This window comes from Cherax quadricarinatus, chromosome 18 (assembly GCF_038502225.1).
Source record: "Cherax quadricarinatus isolate ZL_2023a chromosome 18, ASM3850222v1, whole genome shotgun sequence".
Classification (NCBI taxonomy): Eukaryota; Metazoa; Arthropoda; class Malacostraca; order Decapoda; family Parastacidae; genus Cherax; species Cherax quadricarinatus.
In genome coordinates this window covers 18,784,605-18,810,943 of record NC_091309.1, presented here as the reverse complement: position 1 = coordinate 18,810,943, position 26,339 = coordinate 18,784,605, and the positions used below count along the sequence as shown (strand labels likewise).

General features: G+C 40.3%; 1 protein-coding gene across 4 annotated transcripts in view; it reads left to right on the top strand.

The window, feature by feature from the left end:
* Nucleotides 1–26,339, top strand: part of LOC128689427 (uncharacterized) — a 321,743-nt gene that overhangs the window by 281,636 nt on the left and 13,768 nt on the right. For 2 of the 4 annotated variants that reach the window (XM_053777694.2, XM_053777693.2), the window contains exons 4-6: nt 13,383–13,506; nt 19,548–19,691; nt 20,317–21,377. In XM_053777694.2, coding sequence (XP_053633669.1) covers nt 13,383–13,506; nt 19,548–19,691; nt 20,317–21,377 — 1,329 coding nt within the window. Of the gene's footprint in view, nt 1–13,382; nt 13,507–15,472; nt 15,823–19,547; nt 19,692–20,316; nt 21,378–26,339 lie in introns of those variants that run through there. The other 2 variants (XM_053777696.2, XM_053777695.2) reach the window with 2 other exon arrangements.

The window sequence follows — 26,339 nt, the reverse complement described above, 5'->3', positions numbered from 1 at the left end:
TTTTTTTCATAATTCAGATCTTTCTATCGTAATTACTAATAAACCCCTGGCTGCCTTCAAGAGGGAGCTGGACAGATACGTAAAGTACCCGATCAGCCGGGCTGTGGTTCGTACGCTGGACTACGTTCAGTACAGCTTAATTAATTAGGCCCTGATCCACCGGGAGGCCTGGTTAAGGTCTGAGCCGCGGGGGCGTTGACCCCCGGAACACCCCTCGAGGTACACTTCAAGTGAAGCTTCATACCCACCCCCCCAGTGGCCGTTTTTGGTTATTAACTTCTTAAATATATTTTATTAAGCATAAATAGACATGACATAGGCGAGTGCTAGGGACATGACCAGCGTATGGATATAAACGCCCCTAAGAAAGTTATGTGATATAAATACTTTAGAAAACTGACAAATTGAAGAAAATGAAAGTTGTGCAACATTTGGAAATCTTTGTTGTGGAAACTTTTCGCCAGCCAGTGGCTTCTTCAGTCCAATACAAAGAAGAACGGTGAAAGTTGAGTAGTTTGAGGTAATCAGTCCATCAGCCTGGAGTCGATGTGTTCAGTCCATCAATCTTGAGTAATATGTTATATCTTTGGCTTCCAGACGTTAGTCCTCCGTTTATTTTCTTATTGTCGGTTAGCAAGACACAAATATACACTAATAAATGTTATTCTAGACTAACAAATGCCATTTTTTTGTAGAGGCTTAGCTCAGAGAAATCAGCGAACTGTAATGCTTGCGAAAACGCACTCATTACAATTCGTTGATTTCAGAACAATTTGCAAAGCTTCGTAAGAGTTACTATAAGCGTATTCTTCTGCCCGACTGTCATTATTGCAGTTACACATGCAAACAAATACGTATTATTGTCAATTGTTTAGACAACCGACAAGTTGAAGAATGAAACTTCAGGCTGAGGGACTAAATACCTCATACTCCTCATCTTCCACCGTTCTTTATATTGGACTGAAGAAACCACTAGCTGGCGAAATTTTTCTTCAATAAATATTCCCAAATGTTGCACAAGTGCCTCATTCTTCAAATATTTGTTTTGTATTAAAATTTTTTCTACGAAGACAAGCTGAAGGCACTGAGCTTGTACTCAGGAAAAGGCGTAGAATTAGGGAAAGAATTTGATTGAAGAGTACAAATGAAAAACATAAATAAAGGGTGAATATCAAAATGATATAAAATATCGACACATATGCAACAATTAAGTACCTTTATTCCGAAACGTTTCGCCTACACAGTAGGCTTCTTCAGTCGAGTACAGAAAAGTTGGTAGAAGCAGTAGAGATGTGAAGACGATTCAGTCAGTCCATCACCCTTGAGTAGGACGTGACCTCTCAATAATTACATTCTTCTGCTAGTGGACTACATCTCACCTCCTGACAGTATATAAGGCACCATACTGTCATTTCAACTTCACATTGTTTCAGACTGGAACAAATAATCTTCTCCCGGCTGAGGGACTGACCACATCAAAACTACGTTTTCAAGGGTGATGGAATGATTACATCGTCTTCACATTTCTTCTGCTTCTACCAACTTTTCTGTACTCGACTGAAGCTTACTGTGTAGGCGAAGATACCTAACTGTTGCACATGTCTTACTTACCGTAAATAAAGAGGATATAAATAGCCCATTGAAGATATATAAGACAGCACTCGCAGCATTGGATTCAAAACTGGATAAATTTAGATTTAAAAGGGATGTAGGGAAGTACTGGTTTGACAGTAAAATTGTAGAATAGTGGAACGAACTCTCAGGTATTATTATTATTATTATTATTATTATTATTATTATTATTATTATTATTTTCATGGAGCTGTAAACCCGTAGAACTGTAGCGCATGTGGGGGTGGAAGGTATTCAGGCTCAATTCAGGGAACCGGAGCACAGATACAATTCCCTAGATTAAGAGCCCCTCACCAACGCTGAGGAACCTCCCTTGAGGGGATGTAGCGTCATAGATGCAAGAACTTTGGGTAGCGTTAAATGTAAGTTGGATTAGTATATTTGTAGGTGTGGGTTGGACCTGCCTAGCATGGGCTAGTAGACCTGCTGCAGTGTTCCTTCGATATTGTGTTTGTGTTCTTGTTGGTGTTGAAGGGTCCTTGAGCCAAGGAATTTGAGCTGTCCCCTCCTCTAATTTGCTTCCCATTCCCCTCATCTGCCTCTTCCTGCAAAAGTGGAAGAAATGTGTGTGGCTGATGCTAAAAGTGGATGGACCCACGATGGAGGTCATGGAGAGTGCTGTTACATGAGGTCATGGATAATGGCAACTTGAGGGGGGGAATGAGTGGGTAGGTGAGAAGCGAGGTGGTGCTAGTTATATGGGAGTGTTGAGTGGAGAGTGCGCGAGGCGTACGCGGGTAAGATAAGATTTCGTTCGGATTTTTAACCCCGGAGGGTTAGCCACCCAGGATAACCCAAGAAAGTCAGTGCGTCATCGAGGACTGTCTAACTTATTTCCATTGGGGTCCTTAATCTTGTCCCCCAGGATGCGACCCACACCAGTCGACTAACACCCAGGTACCTATTTGCTGCTAGGTGAACAGGACAACAGGTGTAAGGAAACGTGTCGGAAAGTTTCCACCCTCCGGGAATCGAACCCGGGCCCTCCGTGTGTGAAGCGGGAGCTTTAGCCACCGGGCCACATATGAGGTGTAAGGGGGGGGGGATTAGATGTGAATGGGTGGATTGGTGCTGGTGGTGCAAGAGGTGCGAGTTGGGTTAAGGTGAGGTGAGGTGCGAATGGGTGGGAACGTAATTTTAAAACTGAACTTGATAACACTATACTATGTGGCTACTGTTTCATAACACCCCAGTACTGTCAGCAGATCTGGAAATAGTTACACATTTGTATAAAATACAGGATGCTACCCACAACAGTTTACTAAAACCCAATGGTACCTATTCTTAATTTTAGGTTTCGCAAGGCCCGGCCATCGAACACAAAATCTTTAGATTATTATTGTGAGCCTAACGCTTTTCTGGGTAAGGAGGAGGGGGGGGAGGTGGCGGGGGGGAGGTGGCGGGGATATGGAGTCATTAGTAATTGTAGTGAGAAAAACTATTATTATTGGTTTGGTAAGGACATGCAAACCTATTATAGCGTGAAGACCTGACCGTATATTTAAATGTATGAGAAAAGGTACGAGAGTGAAGGCACAAGTGTGGGCCGCACTGCTGTTATTGTAGCACCCAGGGTGAAGTACGGAAGCTCTCCGATAAAGTTACCTCTTATCTCTATCCCAGTGAGTCACAAGAGATGGTGTGCCGCTCAACAAGAGTTTGCCTCACTAGTCACCTAGTGATTATACATAACCTGAACGGGACAGTTTGGGTCCATGGTAACTTGAGAATGTCCCTTATGAACGGTTTTAAGCTGTCACTGCTGGTGTATCTTACTCACAGGAAGATATGGATTCTTATTGAACTGCATAGGTGTTAATTTGCTTGTTTTATGCATTAATACTGCAGTGGTTTCCTTGTAAAAAGTCGAGAATGCTTCAAAGTTTCACTGCTGGTGTATGCTACTTAATGTAAGGTTCCCGTTATTACTGAACTATGTATGTGCCAATTTGTAAGTGTATTTAAAAAAAATGTGTGTTATATTTTGGGAGAATTTGAAACCTGCCTCCTTTAAGCAGCATCTAGCTTAGTCTCCAATTTTTAGCAGGATATTTAATAGAAAAGACATTAAAAACATTAATGAAAACGTGTCAAGTCACCAATCTATGATAAAGGAATAAAGGTAAAAAAAGCCTTATAATCAGGCAAGACTAGCACTCAGCAACACAGATAACACATGCTAGTGCAATATTAACAGACGATAATATCCAAATGTCAGATGACACACGACTGAGGATCACCTTAGATAACACAACATGACTGAGGATCACGTCAGATAACGGGAAACTCAAGATTAAAACGCGACCAAACACTGAGATAACACCGGACGTAATAAACACCAAATTACGTCAGCATCAACAAATTCCTTTTGATAGTTGGGTAAACAGGAGATCGTATCGACAACCCATGCGGCGGTCACATCAGTATAGCAGTAAAAATACCAAAACTATGTGTAAAGAATGAGGAGGCAGAAGCATTATGGCTATAAATACGAAAGTAATGGAAATGTACAAATATTTCACACTTTAAGCTGTGACCATATAAAAGAATAGTTACACCATTTTTTGACATTTGTGCTGGAATCAAGAGACAGCACACCCGCATGTTTTCTTGATGCTATCCCATGACACTCATCATTCGGTTCGATTATCATTTACAAAGTGACAACACGCATGCATTTACCGGATATATCATTGCAACTACGTACTTATCCATGTGTTGGTATTGTATATCACTATCATATTCACACAAATTCTATTTGTTTGACACAAAGATTAAATTAAAACAAAATAACAAGGGGAAACAAATCCTTTCGCCTATTCAAAATGAATAATAAATTTATTTCTGATTTTCAGATTTTCTTGTACGTTTACAAATTGTATAGCCAGCCATGACCCCCAGTTTGAGAACCATTGGTCTTGGTTATCTTGAGACGCTTCAACGAGTCGACTCATTGTGGAAAGAGAAAAAAATCATTATGGAAAGCGAGATCACTACAAAAATAAAATATTGTACGTTCAGCAAGTCTGAGATTCAGCGGCATCAAAGGATACCACAGAGACCAATTAACAGTCTGGGTTCCAGACGGAAAAAATATTTTGCGGAAATTTGTAAACTCGACCAGAAAAACTACATATCTTTTAGAGTTGAAAGGCTTGCGAAGCGATGGGGGGGAAGCGTCTGACAAGATCAAGGGGACACCAGTGGAAACTGAAAACATCTCGGGGAATTACGTTTAATGAGGTTAATTTGAGTCTGATAGTCTTTTACGAGTATATTGCCCGCCATTATCAGATAATTGCGGCCATCTGCGGCCCATTAGTAGCATGGGAAGCTGCTGGAAGCCTCAGAATTACTAGTCCCCCCTATGGTGAACACAGGAAAAAGCCAAGGAAAAGCTGTGATGTTCAAAGTTTGCCGTCTCCGCCTGCTGCAAGGCTTAGTGGCCCATACATCCTCATCTGAGTGTTATTGTGTACCATAAAGGTGCTGGTTCAGACGAGGCAGCCTCAGTGTCAACCTGCAAGGGAGCAACAAGGTGGTCCAGACGAGGCAGCCTCTGTCATCCTGCGGCAAACAAGGTGGTGATGGTTTAGAGAAGGCAACCACAGTCAGCCTGCAAGGTAGCAATAAGACTTTTTTTTATTCCTTGATGCTTGCGAAGGGTTCCTGAACCAGGAATAGGAACTACGTGTCTCTGGATAAATTAACAATTGAAAAGAATTTAGACTGGTTTCTCAAGCAAATGTTGGAAACCCAAAGAACTATCAAGAATTTGAGGAAGTAGAAGAGAATAGATAGGAGCTATCTGTTCATAATATCAGGTAGGTTATTATGTTCATGGAGAACATTAAAAGATCAGATTCCAAGACTTGGTTACTGCTAGACTGATACCAAGCTGTAAATGTATGTAATAGCTCAAGGGAGGTTTCTGGAGGCTTGTGAGCTCTTGAACAGAGGAATTAGAGATGTCCTGCCCTTCCATGGCTTGAACATGATTGCCTCGCAGTTCTCAGGCATTGTATGGCCCCTGTGGGTTTAGTGCTTCACTCTGAAAATTATGTATGGCAATTCAGTTTATATGGAATGTCAGTCACGTGAAGTGTACAGAGACGGGACCATATAAACTAGAACATTATATTATAGTGTTCAAACATCTAACCATTAACGCACGTCAAACGATCTATATAGGAAAGAGTAAATTATCTTTTCATTAACGATCAGATATCTCATCATAAATGAAAAAAAAATGAATTTATTTGATGATGTTCTAACCTAGTAAGTGACCAATGTTTACACTGGAAATGATACCGCTTTTAAATTTTTTGTTTAAATATTTCATATGTATGTATATACTATATGTGTATGAATATATAGATGATGTATGTGTATAAAATAACGGGGGACGGAGTGAACACGTTTACACTGCAAAAATTATCAAAATACACTCATCACAAACTACATTTATTATTATTATTATTATTATTATTATTATTATTATTATTATTATTATTATTATTATTGATGTAGTGTTAGGCTTAAAAACACTTGCTGAGACTTAGAAGTAAACACAGTGACTGACACACAGGTGGCCGGCAACATGGCGGCGCTTCCCTTGTGACTTGGTACGGTAGAACAACCCATTTGAATGTTTTTACAACAGTGAAACGATGTTGGTGATGAAGAGGATGGGATTGTGACAGAACGCCTTGTGTTCTCGGAGCAACTGAGGACAGTGGAAGCTAACTTGTTGCACTGTACCGAAGTAGCTACATCTGCCTGCTTGCTATGCAATACTTTGGTCTGCCAGGCGACACCAAGTACTTAACCACTCCTCAATATTGCAGATATTCGTATATAAAATATATGCAAATATATTTAAAAAAAAAACGATAGACAACATTACTACTAATCGCCTAGACATAGTCTCAGTGATAGTATAATAACCAATGTGACATGTCAAGATATCTTGTTAATGAAAATAAAGATACCAGATATACTAAGCAAATTTCCTAAATTTGCTTGTAACAGATAAGTGAACTGTAGATATAAATCCAACTGTACACCTGTAACCTTTTTGGGGCCTAGTTCCTAGACCTTTTGTGTATCCATATGCTCTTACGTTACCGTACACAGGATGGATATAGGGTGCATAATAAACTAGCCACTTTGGTAGCAAAATCTCTCAGCTCTCGGACAATTAAAAGTACAAGATAATGTACATATGTACGTTACATTTGTAGATTTGAACTTTTCCTGGGGTTATGTAGGGACGGCGATGCCAGACGTGTCACAACTTTTTTGGGTGTATAGTCTTCATATTTGTGGTTAAATGCACAAAATTAAAGAAAATTTTGTTAGCTTTACTGAAAGCGTTCAGAAATCGACGTTAGAGATCGAGGAAGAAAATTAACGTAGCCAAATGAGAGGTTGGTTCATAAAACAGGCTGAATGAACAACACACACAGGTGAATGAACAGTGCACAGCTACGGGAGCAAAACTGAGTGAACAGTACTCAGCTACGGGAACAACACACAACTAAGTGAACAGTACTCAGCTACAAGAACAACACACAACTGAGTGAACAGTACTCAGCTGCAGGAACAACACACAGCTGAGTGAACAGTACTCAGCTGCAGGAACAACACAGAGTAAACAGTACTCAGCTGCAGGAACAACACAACTGAGTGAACAGTACTCAGCTGCAGGAACAACACACAACTGAGTGAATAGTACTCAGATACAGGAACAACACATAACTGAGTGAACAGTACTCAGCTACAGAAACAACACAACTGAGTGAACAGTACTCAGCTACGGGAACAACACAACTGAGTGAACAGTACTCAGCTACGGGAACAACACAACTGAGTGAACAGTACTCAGCTACGGGAACAACACAACTGAGTGAACAGTACTCAGCTACGGGAACAACACAACTGAGTGAACAGTACTCAGCTACGGGAACAACACAACTGAGTGAACAGTACTCAGCTACGGGAACAACACACACGTTACACAATACTTTTGCGAACTTTTTTGTATGTTTGACATGTACATGTGTGAGAACTTTCGAGAGAACGTTCGTGAGAACGTACGAGAGAGTGTATGTGTAGGCGTTCTCTATCACATTGTGAGAATTTACTGTCATGTATACCGTCGTATGAGAATACAAGGATACAGAAATACGCAGACTAGTTCGTCTCGTGCGCTTATTGACTATAAACACAATATATATTACTAATTAGAAGTCCCCACTTCTACAATGTCACCCACTAGGTATGATTCACCGCTCTTACAAGTTCGTTAAAAACAGCCATTATTCCTTTATCTTATTTCCCTATAGTATAGTGTTATTTACTTGCTGTTCAGCCACCAGCCGACCAGAGCTCCACCTACTTGTAGCAGACACTACTGATTTGTCCAGAACACAACTTCCTCATTCAGTCATCTACCTTTTTCACAGCTACTTCTCAAAAAAAGTAATTCCCAAGGAATTACAAATTATACCAGATGACCGTCTAAGGCGAGCTTGTGTTATTTTAACATAACTGTGGTTCTTTAACACCTGCAAGACATGGGAGCCAGTAGATTAGCACTCTGATAGGTCCTGCATTTTTTTAGCTAATATATGATACTTTTCCGACCCAAACTTGCGAAGGCGGTGTGAAAAGGTCTGTATACTTCACACATGGCATGTACTTTGGGCTTAGTGTACATCCCGGGACCTTGTGTACACTTCACATCACGTCTCGAGTACGAGAAACTTCAGCCTTTGAATATTCCCGAGTTGCTGTGGCTTTAGAGATTCAAGTCATCGCTCATGTGCAAACAAGCAGAGGCCTTTAAGAGTTTTCACCCTTAGTTGTTGGGATTCAAGGGTGTTGCAGACAGCTGAATTGATTGACACGTTCGCTCCTGCCGCAGTGCTGCGTGTACACACATACACGCGCACACACACACACACACACACACACACACACACACACACACACACACACACACACACACACACACACACACACAGAGGGCTGGGCGGATTATATCTTGAGCTGCAAGAAAACATTTGAGACAGTAACAGTACCAAACCTTATATTAGTCCAGATATTAGAGGATCAGACAAGATTCAAATGGAATGTGTTCCAGAGTGCTCGTCTTTCCTTTATCTCCTACTACACTCCTCCTTTCCCCTTCTCTCCTGTCCGCTTCCCTTCTCTCCCTACATCCACTTTCCTTCTTTCCTACTTAACATGCGCGCACATCAACTCTGCTAGAAGCATCACTGTGAAATCACCAGCAGAGCTGCGACATTCATATTAAGCTCTTCACCCAGTGTAACACTAGCACCCAGCTGGCTGCTGAGTCTCAGTGGTAACGCTGGAGGAGGAGGAAAAGTAGACAAATAGGGGAGAGAGAGGGACGAGGAATAGAGACGGGATAGAGAGAAAGGGAGAGAGGGGCAGTAGAGTATTTGAGGGAGGGAGGGAGTGAGGGAGGTAGAGAAGGAGAGTGAGGGTTGTTGGATAAGACTTGACTTTACTCCCCGGAGAAATTAACAATATGAAGTCTGGTACCTGCAAGCAGTTTCAGGTAATCTGTATTTTTTCGTTGGGTGGGTGGAGAAGGCAGGGAGGGGGAGGAGGGAATGTTAGGGAGGGAGGGAAGGAATGAATATAACGGGGCTTTGTTATTTATTACGAGTTTATTATAATGCATAAAGTTTTCAAGCTTGTACTTCTTGCTTCTTGTGTATCCATTAGGGTAAGCACATACTATTTGTTTCTGTTTATATCACTTTGGTTGTATTCAGAGGTGTTTGTGGGGTCGAGTACACTTATTCGTGATCCTGAGTTTTGATCAACGATAGATCAACGTCATTGGTTCCTGGTCCAATAGACACTATCGTACCTGCTTTTGCTTCCACCACTTTCTGATGTGGTTCGTTCCACTTTCTCACTACCGTGAGGCTGAAGAGGTATTTCTCAACTTCACTGTAGTTTTCAGCTTTCAGTCTCTGTTTCTTGCCCTTATTCCTCGTGTATCAACCTTCTCAGAATATTTTGTATGTCATTATCACATCTTCCCTGCTCCTTCTTCCTTTTAAGATATTTTAGTTCAGTTACTTCCGTTGTTCAGTATCCTCAATTCTTGGATGAGTTAAGTTGTGATCATTTGAACCTTCTCGTGCTTATGAATGTTTGATCAGGAGTGGACTCTGTTGGTGTTGCATACCTTCTGATTTGTTTGACAAATGCCATACGTAGTTTTCTGTGGATTCTTTTGTTTAGGCTCTTGAATACAGTTCTTAGGTGCCGAAGTTGTAGTTGATGGGGGGGGGGGAGGTTTGATGGTCTCCGCTCTCTTCATTGCTTATGACTGAGGCCCAACTGTTTTGGTTCATCCAGCAGTGAGAAAGACATTGAAGTGTGTTTTGATTGGTCTTCATCAAGTATACAAAAGCACAGATCCATTGTCGCATAAGGCAAACGAGCACCAGCAGTTTTTAAATGACCCCTTTAATTTATCCAGTAAGAGGAAGCCGGGTCTTCCGCTGGAAGATGGTGACTGTACATTATGCTGTCTCGGGCTTGCAGGTTCCGTGAACTCCATAACGTGGTCTTTTTCCACTGAAAGACATGTAACGTTCCTGGAGATTCTGTTTCATGAATCACTCTTTCATTCTCCTTGTTAAGGTCTTGAATTCATATAATCGAATTGGTTATATACACCTAGAAGTGTGTATATATATATATATATATATATATATATATATATATATATATATATATATATATATATATATATATATATATATATATATATATATATATATATATATATATATATATATATATATATATATATGCAAAACAACCACTCTGAAAGAATAGAGAAATTCCAAGCACTTTCGTGACTACTCACATTAATGTGAGTAGTCACGAAAGCGCTTGGAATTTCTCTATTCTTTCAGAGTGGTTGTTTTGCATATATATATACATATATATATATATATATATATATACATATATATATATATATATATATATATATATATATATATATATATATATATATAAATATATATATATATATATATATATATATATATATAGATCTATATATATATATGTGTGTGTGTGTGTGTGTGTCTGTGTGTGTGCTAAGAGTTTAAGTAACCCTGTCCTGGGACAGAATTATCCTTGACCGATGGTAAAAAAGATTACATGCAGTGTTAATAGCCCTGTGAGTAGTCAGTCGCTTCTAAACCCGATTAACTAACCACTTAAGCTGAAAATGTGCTGCAGGTATTAACCACACGAAAGGTCCTTTTGCACCATTCCTGGGAAGTGTGTAAGTATTCCTCCAGGTTTGAATATAAACATCAGGGCTGTTAGACCTAGTTTTACCTTCTGCACTTGCTAGATTATGTACAGCACCTAGGAGCATTCTAGCACTAGAGTTTTTGAAGCTTTCCTTGTTGAGACCTGCTGTGGAGCTGATTGTGAACTACTTGGTTTGGTAGGTAAGACACATATGCAACAGTTAGGTATCTTTATTGTGAAACGTTTCGCCTACACAGTAGGCTTCTTCAGTCAAGTACAGGAAAGGTTGATAGAAGCAGAAGATACTTGAAGACGATGTAATCAGTCCATCACCCTTAAAGTTTTGAGGTGGTCAGTCCCTCAGTCTGGAGAAGAGCATTGTTCCATAGTATGAAACAATATGGAGAAGAAGTGACAGGATGGAGCTTTTATAGCGCCAAGAGGTGAGACGTAGGAGAGGTAAGAACTCAGATGTTGAGAGGTCCCTCTCAAATCCAGCCCCTCTCACTAGTGGAAGTTGCCGAAGTTGATTGCAGGTCTGTACCAAGATACCCTTGTGTTGCAGTGTCTGACAGATTGAACATTAAAATGGTATAAAATACCGACAGGTTGTTAGGTAAGACACATATGCAACAGTTAGGTATCTTTATTGTGAAACGTTTCGCCTACACAGTAGGCTTCTTCAGTCAAGTACAGGAAAGGTTGATAGAAGCAGAAGATACTTGAAGACGATGTAATCAGTCCATCACCCTTAAAGTTTTGAGGTGGTCAGTCCCTCAGTCTGGAGAAGAGCATTGTTCCATAGTATGAAACAATATGGAGAAGAAGTGACAGGATGGAGCTTTTATAGCGCCAAGAGGTGAGACGTAGGAGAGGTAAGAACTCCTGTACTTGACTGAAGAAGCCTACTGTGTAGGCGAAACGTTTCACAATAAAGATACCTAACTGTTGCATATGTGTCTTACCTAACAACCTGTCGGTATTTTATACCATTTTAATGTTCAATCTGTCAGACACTGCAACACAAGGGTATCTTGGTACAGACCTGCAATCAACTTCGGCAACTTCCACTAGTGAGAGGGGCTGGATTTGAGAGGGACCTCTCAACATCTGAGTTCTTACCTCTCCTACGTCTCACCTCTTGGCGCTATAAAAGCTCCATCCTGTCACTTCTTCTCCATATTGTTTCATACTATGGAACAATGCTCTTCTCCAGACTGAGGGACTGACCACCTCAAAACTTTAAGGGTGATGGACTGATTACATCGTCTTCAAGTATCTTCTGCTTCTATCAACCTTTCCTGTACTTGACTGAAGAAGCCTACTGTGTAGGCGAAACGTTTCACAATAAAGATACCTAACTGTTGCATATGTGTCTTACCTAACAACCTGTCGGTATTTTATACCATTTTAATGTACTTGGTTTGGGTTTCGCAAGCCATCCATCTTAGCTTCTGTATACGTTGTACATGTATTAGTAGAAATAAAAATTATTAGTAATAGCAGTAGTAATAATACAGTGTCTGCGCTCGAAAGGAGCGGTGAAGATATGTTGCAGTTCTTGAACTGTAAGAGTCGGCACGCCTCTGGCAAGACAGTGATGGAGTGTTTCTTCCTTTTCGGGTCACCATGCCTTGGTAGGAAACGGCCGATATGTTAATTAAAAAAAAATATTAAATATTATTATGCTATCGTCTTAGCAGCAGGAGAAAGGGTGTTTTCCACTACTCATTCTGCAAGGCTTCCCATGCTCTTCCATGCTTACGTGTGGGCTTCCTTCTTGAATTCTGCCCTGTATATTTGAGGTTTGGACCAGACCGCATTCACACCTAGGCCAAGGCACGTAAAGCGTCAAATATCCTTGCTTAGGCCCTGGGTTTGACTCTGTTGGATGGGGTATTGGCAGGTACTGCCAACAAGTATGGTAGAGAGGCACTTGGCGCATAGAACTCTTAGTCAGCGTTACGCTCTGGGTACAGCTTTTATCAAGTCATAATAGAAATAATGCGAAAGGACGTTATATACTGCTAAGGCCTTCGCTGTGAGTACCTAGCAAAGGCTTTCCCCGTGGGTACGTGGCCAAGGCTTTCCCCGCGGGTACGTGGCCAAGGTTTTCCCCGCGGGTATGTGACCAAGGTTTTCCCCGCGGATACGTGGCCAAGGATTTACCCGAGGGTATGTGGCTAAGGCTTTTCCCCGAAAGTACGTGACCAAGGCTTTCACCGTGAGTACGTGGCCTTTGCTTACACTTTGTGGGTTCGCCAACACTGATACAGTAAGTCATTAAAAACAGTATACTCACCTCAGTTATTAAAATAATACACTATAAGATAATTAAGTTGGAAATGGGAAAAAATAAGGATGCTCGTGAACTTTAAAATTAATTTAGTATGCCGTCATGTATCACTATTTGTTTTTGTCCTCAGTTCGTGATGGGTAACATAGTAACAGGCTTCAGTGTGCTGTACGTCCACCTGGTTAACGCTGGATACAGCAATGCTGAAGTTTCTGGCATCCCTGCACTCTTCGTGGGCCTTACCTGTATTCTAGGCAAGTTCGCACTTTTTTTTTTTTTTTTTTTTTTTTTTTTTTTTTTTTTTTTTTTTTTTTTTTTTGTCCTGGCTGAATTACCATATGTTTAAAACTCCGTCATATACACACTGTATTGTCACTGTGGGGTTTTCCTTACTACGTTTTTGTTATAAATAAAAGAAATAAGCTCTAAACTTGTATAGGTCATGCAGTGCAGCTTTGTAATGCTGTGTATCGGTAAAGGTTAGTGGAGTTTGACGTTTGTACAGGTCCGAGATTAATGTTAATGATGATGTAATGGGTTAGTCTGAGTTTAAAATTCCCGAGTGAATGCTTGGTGGGACATAAGGTGAGGTGAGTGCGTCGGGATGCTGCAGATGTCTATGCTCATCTTTTGTGCTCCCGTACTTTTCCATTTATACTTTACACAATAAACTGGTTATTTTAACACTATACCAGAAGTTCATTATACTTTAAAATGTTATTGTAAAGTGCTGATTAAGCTTAAAATATTTAGTGACGTAGATTTCTGTATTGATGTGGAACAACATACAGATGTTTTGTTTCCGTAAACTAGTTTCAAGATAAAATAATCCACTTTATGAATTTGGATAAGTAAGATTAATAAACTGTTTGAGAGCGCAGCTAATAATTTTTTTCAAGATATATTTTTAAATGTATAATCGGTTTTCTTCCATTGTAAAGTTTTCTAATGGTTTCTTAAATGATAACGGATAACAATATATTCTCTATGTATTCTCTATTCCATTTGACCTTTGGAATACAACAGACAAGCCTGAGATACTCAACCTTCACTTCAGGATATTAATTAAACAGGTGTTTTTTACACTTCCAGAAATCTCTTTTAACGCAGCATGTTATGTCTTATAATAAGGCATGTGCCAAAGCATCTTTATCGATGGGTATCGGTGAAAAAAAAACTGTCGACAATTAAAATATTAATATTACATGTATGCTTAAAAATTAAACATAAATGCTACCTCACGATTGCAAGGGTTACTGATACACTCACACAAAACACAATGCACACGGAGACGGGTAAAATGTTCATGTATAGAGAGGAGACACTCGGCGTAGAGATTGCTAACGGTTCGACCAAATAGAAAAAACCACGATGTTTAAAATTAGTTGGGTCAGCAGGCCAACTGCAGTACTTCTCCATAAGATAAGATAGGATTTCGTTCGGATTTTTAACCCCGGAGGGTTAGCCACCCAGGATAACCCAAGAAAGTCAGTGCGTCATCGAGGACTGTAACTTATTTCCATTGGGGTCCTTAATCTTGTCCCCCAGGACACGACCCACACCAGTCGACTAACACCCAGGTACCTATTTGCTGCTAGGTGAACAGGACAACAGGTGTAAGGAAACGTGTCGAAATGTTTTTACCCGCCGGGAATCGAACCCGGACCCTCCGTGTGTGAAGCGCGAGCTTTAGCCACCAGGCCACCGGACCACCATGTAGGTCATGTAATAGCAGTGCTATATATGGTGAGAATAAGTTTGGCTAGTGCTTCAGAAATTGGGAATAAACCTGATTTATGTATAACGGTGTTAGTGTGGCAATCAGATCAGATCCTAATCAAAATCTGTTCCACCTGTCTGTTTTGATAACTAGTTTACACCAGTTCAGCAGATGGTTTCGTGTATTACGGTGAATAGTACTGATGCTCATATCATCTCTATCTGGCAGGTGCTCCTGTGTTCACTGATCCTCGTGTTCAGGTCCCTAGAAATTCCACTAGTGTAAAACTTCATAATTTCCAGTGTTATCATGTACGAAAATGCCGACAGTGGTATCCTTGGATGCTGTTGTCTTTTTAACAGTACTTCGTGTTGCAGGCTTTGGTGGCAACCCTGATGTTGCCTTGAAGGATTTAAAGAGGTTATAATAATAATAATAATAATAATAATAATAATAATAATAATAATAATAATAATAAAAATAATAAAAATAATAATAAAAATAGTTTATTAGTTGTACGAGGTCTTGTGTTGTTAGCAGGTAGAACTATATTTCTTCTGGAGTTGAAATCTTATTTGGCATTGTGTAGTATCATCTTTGCTCTTCTACCGTCGGTGACAGTATTGTAGATAGCAATTATAGCTAACTTGTATATGGAGCACTTGGAGGAAAGGATATTAAAACTTCACAATCCTAGGGAGGTAACGTGGCTGAGGTACGTCGACAGCATCTCGGTCATTGCTAGCGCACTCAGCTCACACACTGAGGTCCGGAGTTCGAATCTCCTCCGGTACGGCTGGAAAACAATAGGGACATGTTTCCATAAGACACCTGCTGTCCCTGTTCACCCGTAAGTAAAATGGGTACCTGGGAGTTAGTTGACTGGTGTGGGTCGCATCCTGGGACAGAATTGGCCTAAATTGCCCGAAATGCTGTACATAACAAGCGGCTCTCTATATAGCAGTATGTCATGTCACCTTTAATCTTAACAAGGTAATAAACTCTGTAGAACCTTCATACTTATTTACCACTGAAGAGGAAAGACGAACAGACGCCTTTTCCGGCCACCACTCTGCAAGAACGAACCTAAAGTTGATTTTAAGATATAAAGCAAACCCATTTACTGCAGCGCGCTCAGCTCGCATACGGTGTGTCAGTGGTTCGATCCCTGGCACGGGTGGAAACATTGGACGTGTTTCCTTACACCTGCTGCCCTTATTCACCTAACAGTAAGTAGGTATCCGGGTGTTAGTCGACTGTTGTGGTGGCATCCAGGGGAGTGGTAGTATACCTTAAATAGGGCTGGGATTTGAAATGAGCTGAGGTAAATCAACAGCTCTTAGCCTGTAAAACTGATTTATGTAAAAAAAAAAAAAAGACTATTCCTTTCCTTCTAAAAGCACACAGGATATGCTTATCACAACACTTCATCCAAGACTGCAGGAGAAAAGTGGAGATGCTACACAGTTCGAGATAAAATTTCAACCCCATCTCATACATAGTTATACATGTCAACTACGCAAGCAATAACCTCTCCAAATCCTTAATCAAAGGCAGCGTCAGGTTGTTCTTCAACTCTATATATCCTTAGTTAGGCCTCATTTAGATTATGCTGCACAATTCTGGTCACCAAATTACAGAATGGATATAAATGCACTGGAAAACGTACAGAGGAGGATGACAAAGTTGATCCCATGTATCAGAAATCTTCCCTATGAGGATAGACTGAGAACCCTGAATCTGCACTCTCTAGAAAGGCGTAGAATTAGGGGGGATATGATAGAGATGTATAAATGGAAAACAGGAATAAATAAAGAGGATGTAAATAGCGTGCTGAAAATATTCAGCCAAGACAGGCCTCGCAGCAATGGTTTCAAGTTGGAAAAATTCAGATTCAGGAAGGATATAGGAAAGCACTGGTTTGGTAATAGAGTTGTGGATGAGTGGAACAAACTCCCAAGTACAGTTATAGAAGCTAAGACCTTGTGTAGTTTTAAAACTAGGTTGGATAAATACATGAGTAGGTGTGGGTGGGTGTGAGTTGGACCTGACTAGCTTGTACTCACCTAGTTGAGGTTGCGGGGGTCGAGTCCGAGCTCCTGGCCCCGCCTCTTCACTGATCGCTACTAGGTCACTCTCCCTGAACCGTGAGCTTTATCATACCTCTGCTTAAAGCTTTGTATGGATCCTGCCTCCACTACATCACTTCCCAAACTATTCCACTTACTGACTACTCTGTGGCTGAAGAAATACTTCCTAACATCCCTGTGATTCATCTGTTTCTTCAATTTCCAACTGTGTCCCCTTGTTACTGTGTCCAATCTCTGGAACATCCTGTCTTTGTCCACCTTGTCAATTCCTCACAGTATTTTGTGCTACCAGGTCTGATGCCGTGCTTCTTCCTTAAATGGAAGTGACCTGACTAGGTGAACCATACCCCGGCCGGGATTGAACCCGCGGTCAGAGTCTCAAAACTCCAGACCGTCGCGTTAGCCACTAGACCAGCTAGCCACAATAAGATTCGTCCAACTAGGTATATTTCTACACCATAGGAAGGTTAGCATAGGCACCACTGTGACCACAAATGCAAGTTTTTACAGACGAATCTCCAGCTAGCGTGGCCGTGACGAACTCTAGCTCAAGTCCCCTCACTGCCGTCAACATGACTCACGAAATTGTAATGACACGATTGCAAACTAACCATACCCCGGCCGGGATTGAACCCGTGGTCAGAGAGTCTCAAAACTCCAGACCGTCGCGTTAGCCACTAGACCAGCTAGCCACAATAAGATTCGTCCAACTAGGTATATTTCTACACCATAGGAAGGTTAGCATAGGCACCACTGTGACCACAAATGCCTATGCTAACCTTCCTATGGTGTAGAAATATACCTAGTTGGACGAATCTTATTGTGGCTAGCTGGTCTAGTGGCTAACGCAACGGTCTGGAGTTTTGAGACTCTCTGACCGCGGGTTCAATCCCGGCCGGGATATGGTTTGTTTGCAATCGTGTCATTACGATTTCGTGAGTCATGCTGACTAGGTGGTCGTTGTTCTAAGCTGGGGGGTGGCATGGATCTGCTTCGCATGGGTCAGTAGGCCTGTTGCAGTGTTCATTCTTTCTTATGTTCTTATGTCAGGATTGCCACCACACCTGGAAAATCCTAGAGGGACTAGTACCGAACTTGCACACGAAAATCACTCACTACGAAAGCAAAAGACTTGGCAGACGATGCACCATCCCCCCAATGAAAAGCAGGGGTGTCACTAGCACGTTAAGAGACCATACAATAAGTGTCAGGGGCCCGAGACTGTTCAACTGCCTCCCAGCACACATAAGGGGGATTACCAACAGACCCCTGGCAGTCTTCAAGCTGGCACTGGACAAGCACCTAAAGTCAGTTCCTGATCAGCCGGGCTGTGGCTCGTACGTTGGTTTGCGTGCAGCCAGCAGCAACAGCCTGGTTGATCAGGCGCTGATCCACCAGGAGGCCTGGTCACAGACCGGGCCGCGGGGGCGTTGACCCCCGAAACTCTCTCCAGACTCCAGACTCGGATGTGGAAGGCATTCAGGCTTAATTTGGGAAACTGGAGCACAGATCCAACAGATCCAATGACCTCTTAATAGAGTAATAATGTCTGCCAAGGAGATGACACAAACAACGCTTGTACAGTACTGTTCACTGCAACAGAGAATCCGATGACCTTTCTTAGTTCCAAACTAGGTATCAAGGAAGCACTGACGAAACACTTTGCTTAGAATCTGTTCTGATTGTCACACTAGCGCTATACAGAATTCAGGTTCATAACTAATTTGGGAAGTATTGTTTATTCTCACCGGATATGACGCTGCTGTTACATAAGTACCGAACTTGCACACGAAAATCACTCACTACGAAAGCAAAAGACTTGGCAGACGATGCACCATCCCCCCAATGAAAAGCAGGGGTGTCACTAGCACGTTAAGAGACCATACAATAAGTGTCAGGGGCCCGAGACTGTTCAACTGCCTCCCAGCACACATAAGGGGGATTACCAACAGACCCCTGGCAGTCTTCAAGCTGGCACTGGACAAGCACCTAAAGTCAGTTCCTGATCAGCCGGGCTGTGGCTCGTACGTTGGTTTGCGTGCAGCCAGCAGCAACAGTCTGGTTGATCAGGCTCTGATCCACCAGGAGGCCTGGTCACAGACCGGGCCGCGGGGGCGTTGACCCCCGGAACTCTCTCCAGGTAAACTCCAGGCAATCTATATGGAGAAGTACTGAAGTTAGCCTGCTGACTCGACAAGTTTTAAACTTCGAAGTTTCCACTTGGCTGAATGCATTACTCATCTCGATGATAATTGTAGTAGTCCTGGGTGAATGATACATGTCCTTATTACAGTGCCATAAGCTACATATTGTCTTATTAACATACTTGCAGGTGTATGTGTAATATCATTGATACTGTTTTCATTGGTATAATGTCGAAGTGTTAAATTATAATTTCTAACATAACATTTAGGTAAACATTCGTTTTTAAGACCTTAATATAAATTTATCATTACCTGCCTAATTCACCATGTGTCTTTTGCAGCACCGTTGTCGACGGGCTTGAGCCATTTCTACAGTTACCGGTGTCTTGCGATGCTTGGCGTGATCATTAGTTCACTGGGAGTGTTTCTCTGCTCAATTATCAGAAGTCTTGTCTGGTACTACATTTGTTTTGGAGGGCTGACAGGTTGGTTTTTTGCTCTTTCTGTCCGTGCATTTTTTATTAGTGTCGTAAATGACTAATTTTTTTAACACTTTAATTTGTCATTTGTTTTTATTTTCTCATTGTCTTTGTATGTTTGTATAGTTTGCAGTTTTTTAAGTATTTACCTCCTCTCTTCATTGTTTCTCTCCAGCTGGTTTGAAGTTTTGTTATATATTACATAATGTTTGCAATGCACTTTCTTTCATTTCTGAAAATATGCTAGATTATATGAGGAATTTATGTATACTATGAAATTTTTTCCTTTGAATCTGTTTTCAGCAATTTGCACATTGCACTTATCAGGGATACACTTATCAGGGACACTAGTTCAGGGATGCCTGCCTGACCCCCTTCCTTGTGCAGTCATTAGTATTATGTTAATTATCTGACAGTCATCTGCCACTTAATCCATCATTAATAATTTGTTAAAGATCTTGCATAGTACAGTATTTCAGCACCTATTACCATATTTATTGGTGCACACTGGTTTTTTACATCCATTAATAAAAAAAATAACATGATCACTATATTTCCAGTGTATAGCACCATATATTTTTGCCAATGTGGGTGAATATATTTTTAATTGAAACTCTCTATATTTTTTCAGGTTTTGGTAATTCACTACTTGCACCACAAGGCTTCCTTATTGGGCAGAAATATTTTTGTCACAAGAAAGTTAGAGCCAATGCACTCTCCATGCTAGGTGGATCTTTGGGGTTCATGACCATGTTGCCGACTCTCAATTATCTCTTAGAAACATACGCAGTTGAAGGCACTTTCATGTTATGGTCTGGATTACTCCTTCATGCACTCATCGGTGTGTTTTTCTTCCAACCAGTAGAGTGGCACATGCGACCCAAAAGAACACCTGGTTTGGAATCTCTGAAAAGTGAAAAGAATGGTGGACAGAGTCAAGTGAGAAATGATATTCTTCCTGGGAAAGTTGTTAATGAAAAGACGGAGGATCAAAAAGTTAGTGCTTATGAAGATGACAGTGTTATCAAACATCTAACTTCAGAGAAAGACGAGAGTGATGAAAGTGATTCAGAGGATACTTACACCAGCCATGATTTAGCATCTGGTAATGACAGTGTGAGGAGGGGATTGTCAGATTCTTTTAGTCTGGGTAATGGCAGACAATGGAAAAACCCATTAACAGATACCTTACAAACGAACGAGTACCTAGAGCGACCTCGAACTGTGAGCATAGAGAGAAGTATGGAAATTCTTCCCCAGATCCCGGAAGAAAGTGAAGACGAGGACTGTTTTGAAACCTATGACCAAGAGATTGGTAATGAGAGAATAGAATTTTTAAATAGAGAAAATGAGATTAGAAATAGACCTGTGAGCTTTATAAGTTCTAAGAGTGTTGATTCTTTTGTAACAGCTCCTTCAAGTGAGAGCATTTTTGACTATGATGACATTATCTATCAATTTGGTAGTGCCTTATCAATTAAAACTGAAAAATTGAAAGACAGCTTACAAGTTGAAAGAGATAGAAACCTAAAAAATAATATCAATATATCAAATATTCCCAGAACACAATTTCATAAGCCACATGTTATTTGTGGAATTAAGTTTCCAAAGTTATCAGATATGATAAATTTTCGTATATTACGACATCCAGTATTCATTGTAGCCGCCTTCAGCACCATGATTAATAGAGTGGTAAGTAAAAAAAAATAAAAATTTTGGTTACTTATAAAGTTTAGAAGTGTATGGTGTCAAATTTATAACCAAAGCTTCATCATGACTCACTTGCCATGCATTTAAACCCCACCCGTTCCGTTTTTTTTTCATAGCTTCTCGGCATGTTTACGCTTACTTGATCAACATAAACATGTTATTTTGGAGTGAATAATCATTATTTACATGTAGGCATATTCTTGTGCAAACATAGTCATAAGTAAAATACATTTTGTTGCTCTTAACATAATAAGCATGAATCTTGACACACTCGACAACATAGCACAAGTGTTCTTCAGAGCAAAGTATATGCAGCTGTTATGTACTGCATGAGCTACCTTAATTTATCTTAATAGCATGATGACCAGATTGCAATTTTTGCGTCATATTATAGAGGTGGTTTGGTCATTTAGAGAGAATGGATCAAAGTAGAATGACATGGAGAGCATTTAAATCTGTAGGAGAAGGAAGGCAGGGTAGGGGTCATCCTCGAAAAGGTTGGAAGGAAGGGGTAAGGGAGGTTTTGTGGGCGAGGGGCTTGGACTTCCAGCAGGCATGCATGAGCGTGTTCGATAGGAGTGAATGGAGACGAATGGTATTTGGGACTTGACGATCTGTTGGAGTGTGAGCAGGGTAATATTTAGTGAAGGGATTCAGGGAAACCGGTTATTTTTATATAGCCGGACTTGAGTCCTGGAAATGGGAAATACAATGCCTGCACTCTAAAGGAGGGGTTTTGGGATATTAGTAGTTTGGAGGGATATGTTGTGTATCTTTATACATATATGCTTCTAAACTGTTGTGTTCTGAGCACCTCTGCCAAAACAGTGATTATGTGAGTGAGGTGAAAGTGTTGAATGATGATGAAAGTATTTTCTTTTTGGGGATTTTCTTTCTTTTTGGGTCACCCTGCCTCGGTGGGAGACAGCCGACTTGTTGAAAAAAAAAAAAAGTACACACTATTTACATGTGCATGTGCGACACTTTGGTATCTTTTGTCAAAATATTTTGCTTGCATAGCAGACTTCTTCAGTCGGATATAAATGATTGACACTGGAGATGAAATGTAATTTTTAGATGATCAGTCATAAAGCCTTGATAGGTGGTCAGTGGCAAAGAGACTTCCCCCTCCCCTTTCTCTTTATTTAGTTAGGGGGGTGGGATCCCCACCATATTCATTTGTTAAATTGTGCTGCAGGGGATTATGTGAGGCACCATTGTTACTCCTTTTTCCCACCTGTTGCTGTGCTGAGGTGGCTGCAACATCCAAAGGAGATTAAACCGTTAGGTGGACCATGGGGTCGCACATCATGATGGTAGTATATCCAGTATTTATGAATGCAACTCTGCATTCATGCTAGTTTACCCATGCCCTAGCAGAATGCTGCTAGCTCTTTCATTGCTCCCAGTCTGGGTAGGTGCTTTTTCTTGGTATTGCTCTGTTAATTCTTGGTGAGACATCCTTGGGCTGTGCCCTGGGTTAAGGTGAGGAGTGATCACTGAATTCTAGAAAGTTGATACTGTTTGTGACATTGATATGGAATATGGGGACTAGCGAGAGGTCAGTGATTTAATTTTATTAGTCAGTTTGAAGTTTCCCATTTTTTCTTTCTACATTTATACTTTCTCTATTCTAAACCACCTAGTTAATCAGTTCAGGCACCAACTTCTCGTGGTTCCACTGTGTGGAAGCTTTTTCCATTAACATGGTCCACCCAACGCCAGACTTAGCCAAGCACCCCGTCCTTATTGCGCTTCCATTTTTAGATGGCTGTAGACATCCTAGCAGCAGACTGAGATTCGAGGGTTTTCTTGTAATATCGTCAATATCTGGGTTGGCCATGTTGGTTACACCCAACAACACACGATTAGAATTGCGAGATTTTTACAAATTAATTTTGATAATTTACAGCTAATTAATTTTTCATTAAACAGTGTGAAATATTGTAGTTATTGGTTGTCATAACAGATTGCATTGAGAGTCACGTTTAGAGTATTTAGATTCCTTGAATTGGTAAAAAAAAAACAAGGTGATGCTTGTGAAAAATTTTCTTGAGGTGTTTTTGAAATATTTGTAATAAAACTGATGTTCAGTACATTTTGTATCATCTAAAACTTGTATATTTTAGTGTATTAAACATTAGCAACCTGTCATACAGGTACAATGTGATGCCAATATACTGATGATGCTGTATACACCCATCTTTCTGCAACAATCCATGGTTGTAGTGGCTTTTTGCTTAATCTCAGAGCAAAGTACCTACAGCTTTACTAATAAAACTGTTAGTGTACTGGATATATCAGAGCATTTGAACTGTAATGTCTAGTTGTGGAAATGAATATGAAGTAATATATTAAATCTTCATATATAAATTTTCATATAGTCGGACTTGAGTCCTGGAAATGGGAAGTACAATGCCTGCACTTTAAAGGAGGGGTTTGGGATATTGGCAGTTTGGAGGGATATGTTGTGTATCTTTATATGTGTATGCTTCTAAACTGTTGTATTCTGAGCACCTCTGCAAAAACAGTGATAATGTGCGAGTGTGGTGAAAGTGTTGAATGATGATGAAAGTATTTTCTTTTTGGGGATTTTCTTTCTTTTTTGGGTCACCCTGCCTCGGTGGGAGACGGCCGACTTGTTGAAAAAAAAATATATTAAATCTCCATTGTTTTTAATTTATCATGAAGATTCTGAAGCATTTTTTTAAGATATGAAATATGTCATTAGAAACCACTTTTGTAACTAGAGTTAAGTTACCTAAAATGCATGTGATGACTTTTATAACTACAGTATTAATATTTGTTAGTCAAAGGCCTACCTTTGCTATGATGACCAGGAATTTATCATGGCATTTTTTTCTCTATATGTCATCATCCACAGACATAGGCTTCTAAACCTGAACTTTTTAATTCTTCGGGTGTATTAAGACTAGGCTAAAATACCAAGTACTTTACAATATCTGGATATGTTAAACTGGGAAGTAATCTAACATCTTCAGATACATCAGCATCAGCAGTTTCGTATTGATCTTTAACCATTAATCAATTGCAATTTGCCTTCTTCATACCTTTTTCCTTCATTTGCTTGAAAACCAACTTCATCAAGTCTGCACATGCAGTGTTACATATTACAAAGTGTCACTTTGATTGTTTTGATAATGTAATCTTAAATTTTAAAGTAAATATTTCACAATAGAAACATTGAATGCCTCCCATTCAACAGGTGCTATATGACCCCCTATGGGTTTAGCGTTTTTCTCTGATTAAAATGTAACTTGTGAATGGCATCAATCTTCAATGACCTTTTGTGGTCTGTTGTGGGCTGTTCAAGACAATGGGCTTGACGTGTCTGTGGTCAGTGTGTGTAGATAAATGGTTCAGAGAACCTACAAGTTGATAAATTAAGACACATGGGCAACACTTGGGTATCTTTACTGTGGCAGTGTTTTGCCACACAGTGGCTTCATCAGTCTAATATAAAAAAAAACAGAAGATTGAGGTAGTCAGTCAGAGGTTGGCTTCTCTGCCTGCCTGCGCTATGACCCTAATAGGTTTAGCGCTTCTTTTTGATTATAATAATAATAATACTCTGCCTGCCCTCCTTAACTCCTTGGACAGTGGCAGTTGCTTAGGAAACAGTGGATGAGGACACCCTAGGTACAGACTCTTGCTAGTTTCTTGGAGCATGATTTCGTTCATGCTTCATGGATATAAGTCTTTACCAACAGGTAGAAGAGTGAGAGTAATGCTGGCTTTGCAGCAATAGCCAATAAGAGTTGTTGTTTTCAGTTACTAAATGAATCCTCTGTAATCACTAATGTTTTTTTTTTTTTTGCAACCCCTCTACTATAAATTATATAAATTATAAAATTTTTACTTCCCCTCTTTTTGTATTAATATATAATTAAAATTCACTCCATAACATGTCTAGTTTTAAGTACATAGTCTGTAGGAATTAGGATTAGTCTGCCCAAAATGCTCATGCATATTAGTGGCTTTCTTTGCGCTTAACAGTATTACTACATGTAAACTACACATTGTATATGCAAAGAAATAATTTTTTTTAATTTTGAACTGCTGATCCCCAAGCAATCCTCTCTGCTCTTCTCCTGATAGGCTGGCCTAGTTGGATCTTGATTTATTGCCTACTAGGATTCCTTATGTGCATTGTTTAGACCCAGTATGCTTCTGTCAACTCTGTGGTTTAAAAGCTCTAAGAGTGGTTAGCTTGTCTCCATGAATGACGCAAGGACGTGGCGTTCTCCTGGTTCCTGGGTCATAGTGTCTCGGTCAGTGGATGGGCAAAGGATGCTATAACAAGCTTGCGCTGTAGTAGACTTCTGCTTTAGTGGTTTTATGGTTCTATATAAACAAGTCCTTGGTAAGTGGCAAGCTTGGTGATCCCTACTGATGTGAAGTGTTTGGCTTCTCCTTCAATAGGAATCATTACTTCAAGATGACTGGGACAGGACCGAGGGCACACATCTCTCCCATTGCTACCTGTTTGCACGTGCGCCTGCCCACCTTCTCTGTGTAAATTCTGGTGTGTTGCCTAATGTGGTACACATTTTAGCTGTTTGCTCACAACTTGGGGATTTTTTTTTGCCTTGGTTTTTGTAATTTCCAGGGTGCCATTAGGGATCTTTGAGAACTTTCAGGAGAGTCTTTTGACATTAACACTTTAGTGTGATTTTTAATTGACAGTTATTTTTACTTGATGTAGTAGTATTCGTTTTATTCATGCCAGTAGTTTTTTGTTTTCTAATTTTAAGTTGGGTGTTATGCATGTTGCATCTTTTTTTTTTTCTTTCGTCAAGAGTGCTGAATGATCACTGACTATTGGGATATCTGATAAATTTAACCTGTTAGACATATATACTACATATATATAGGATAAGGACATGTTTTAGTCCCTTTTGTTGATTTCTTCCTATTGCCCAA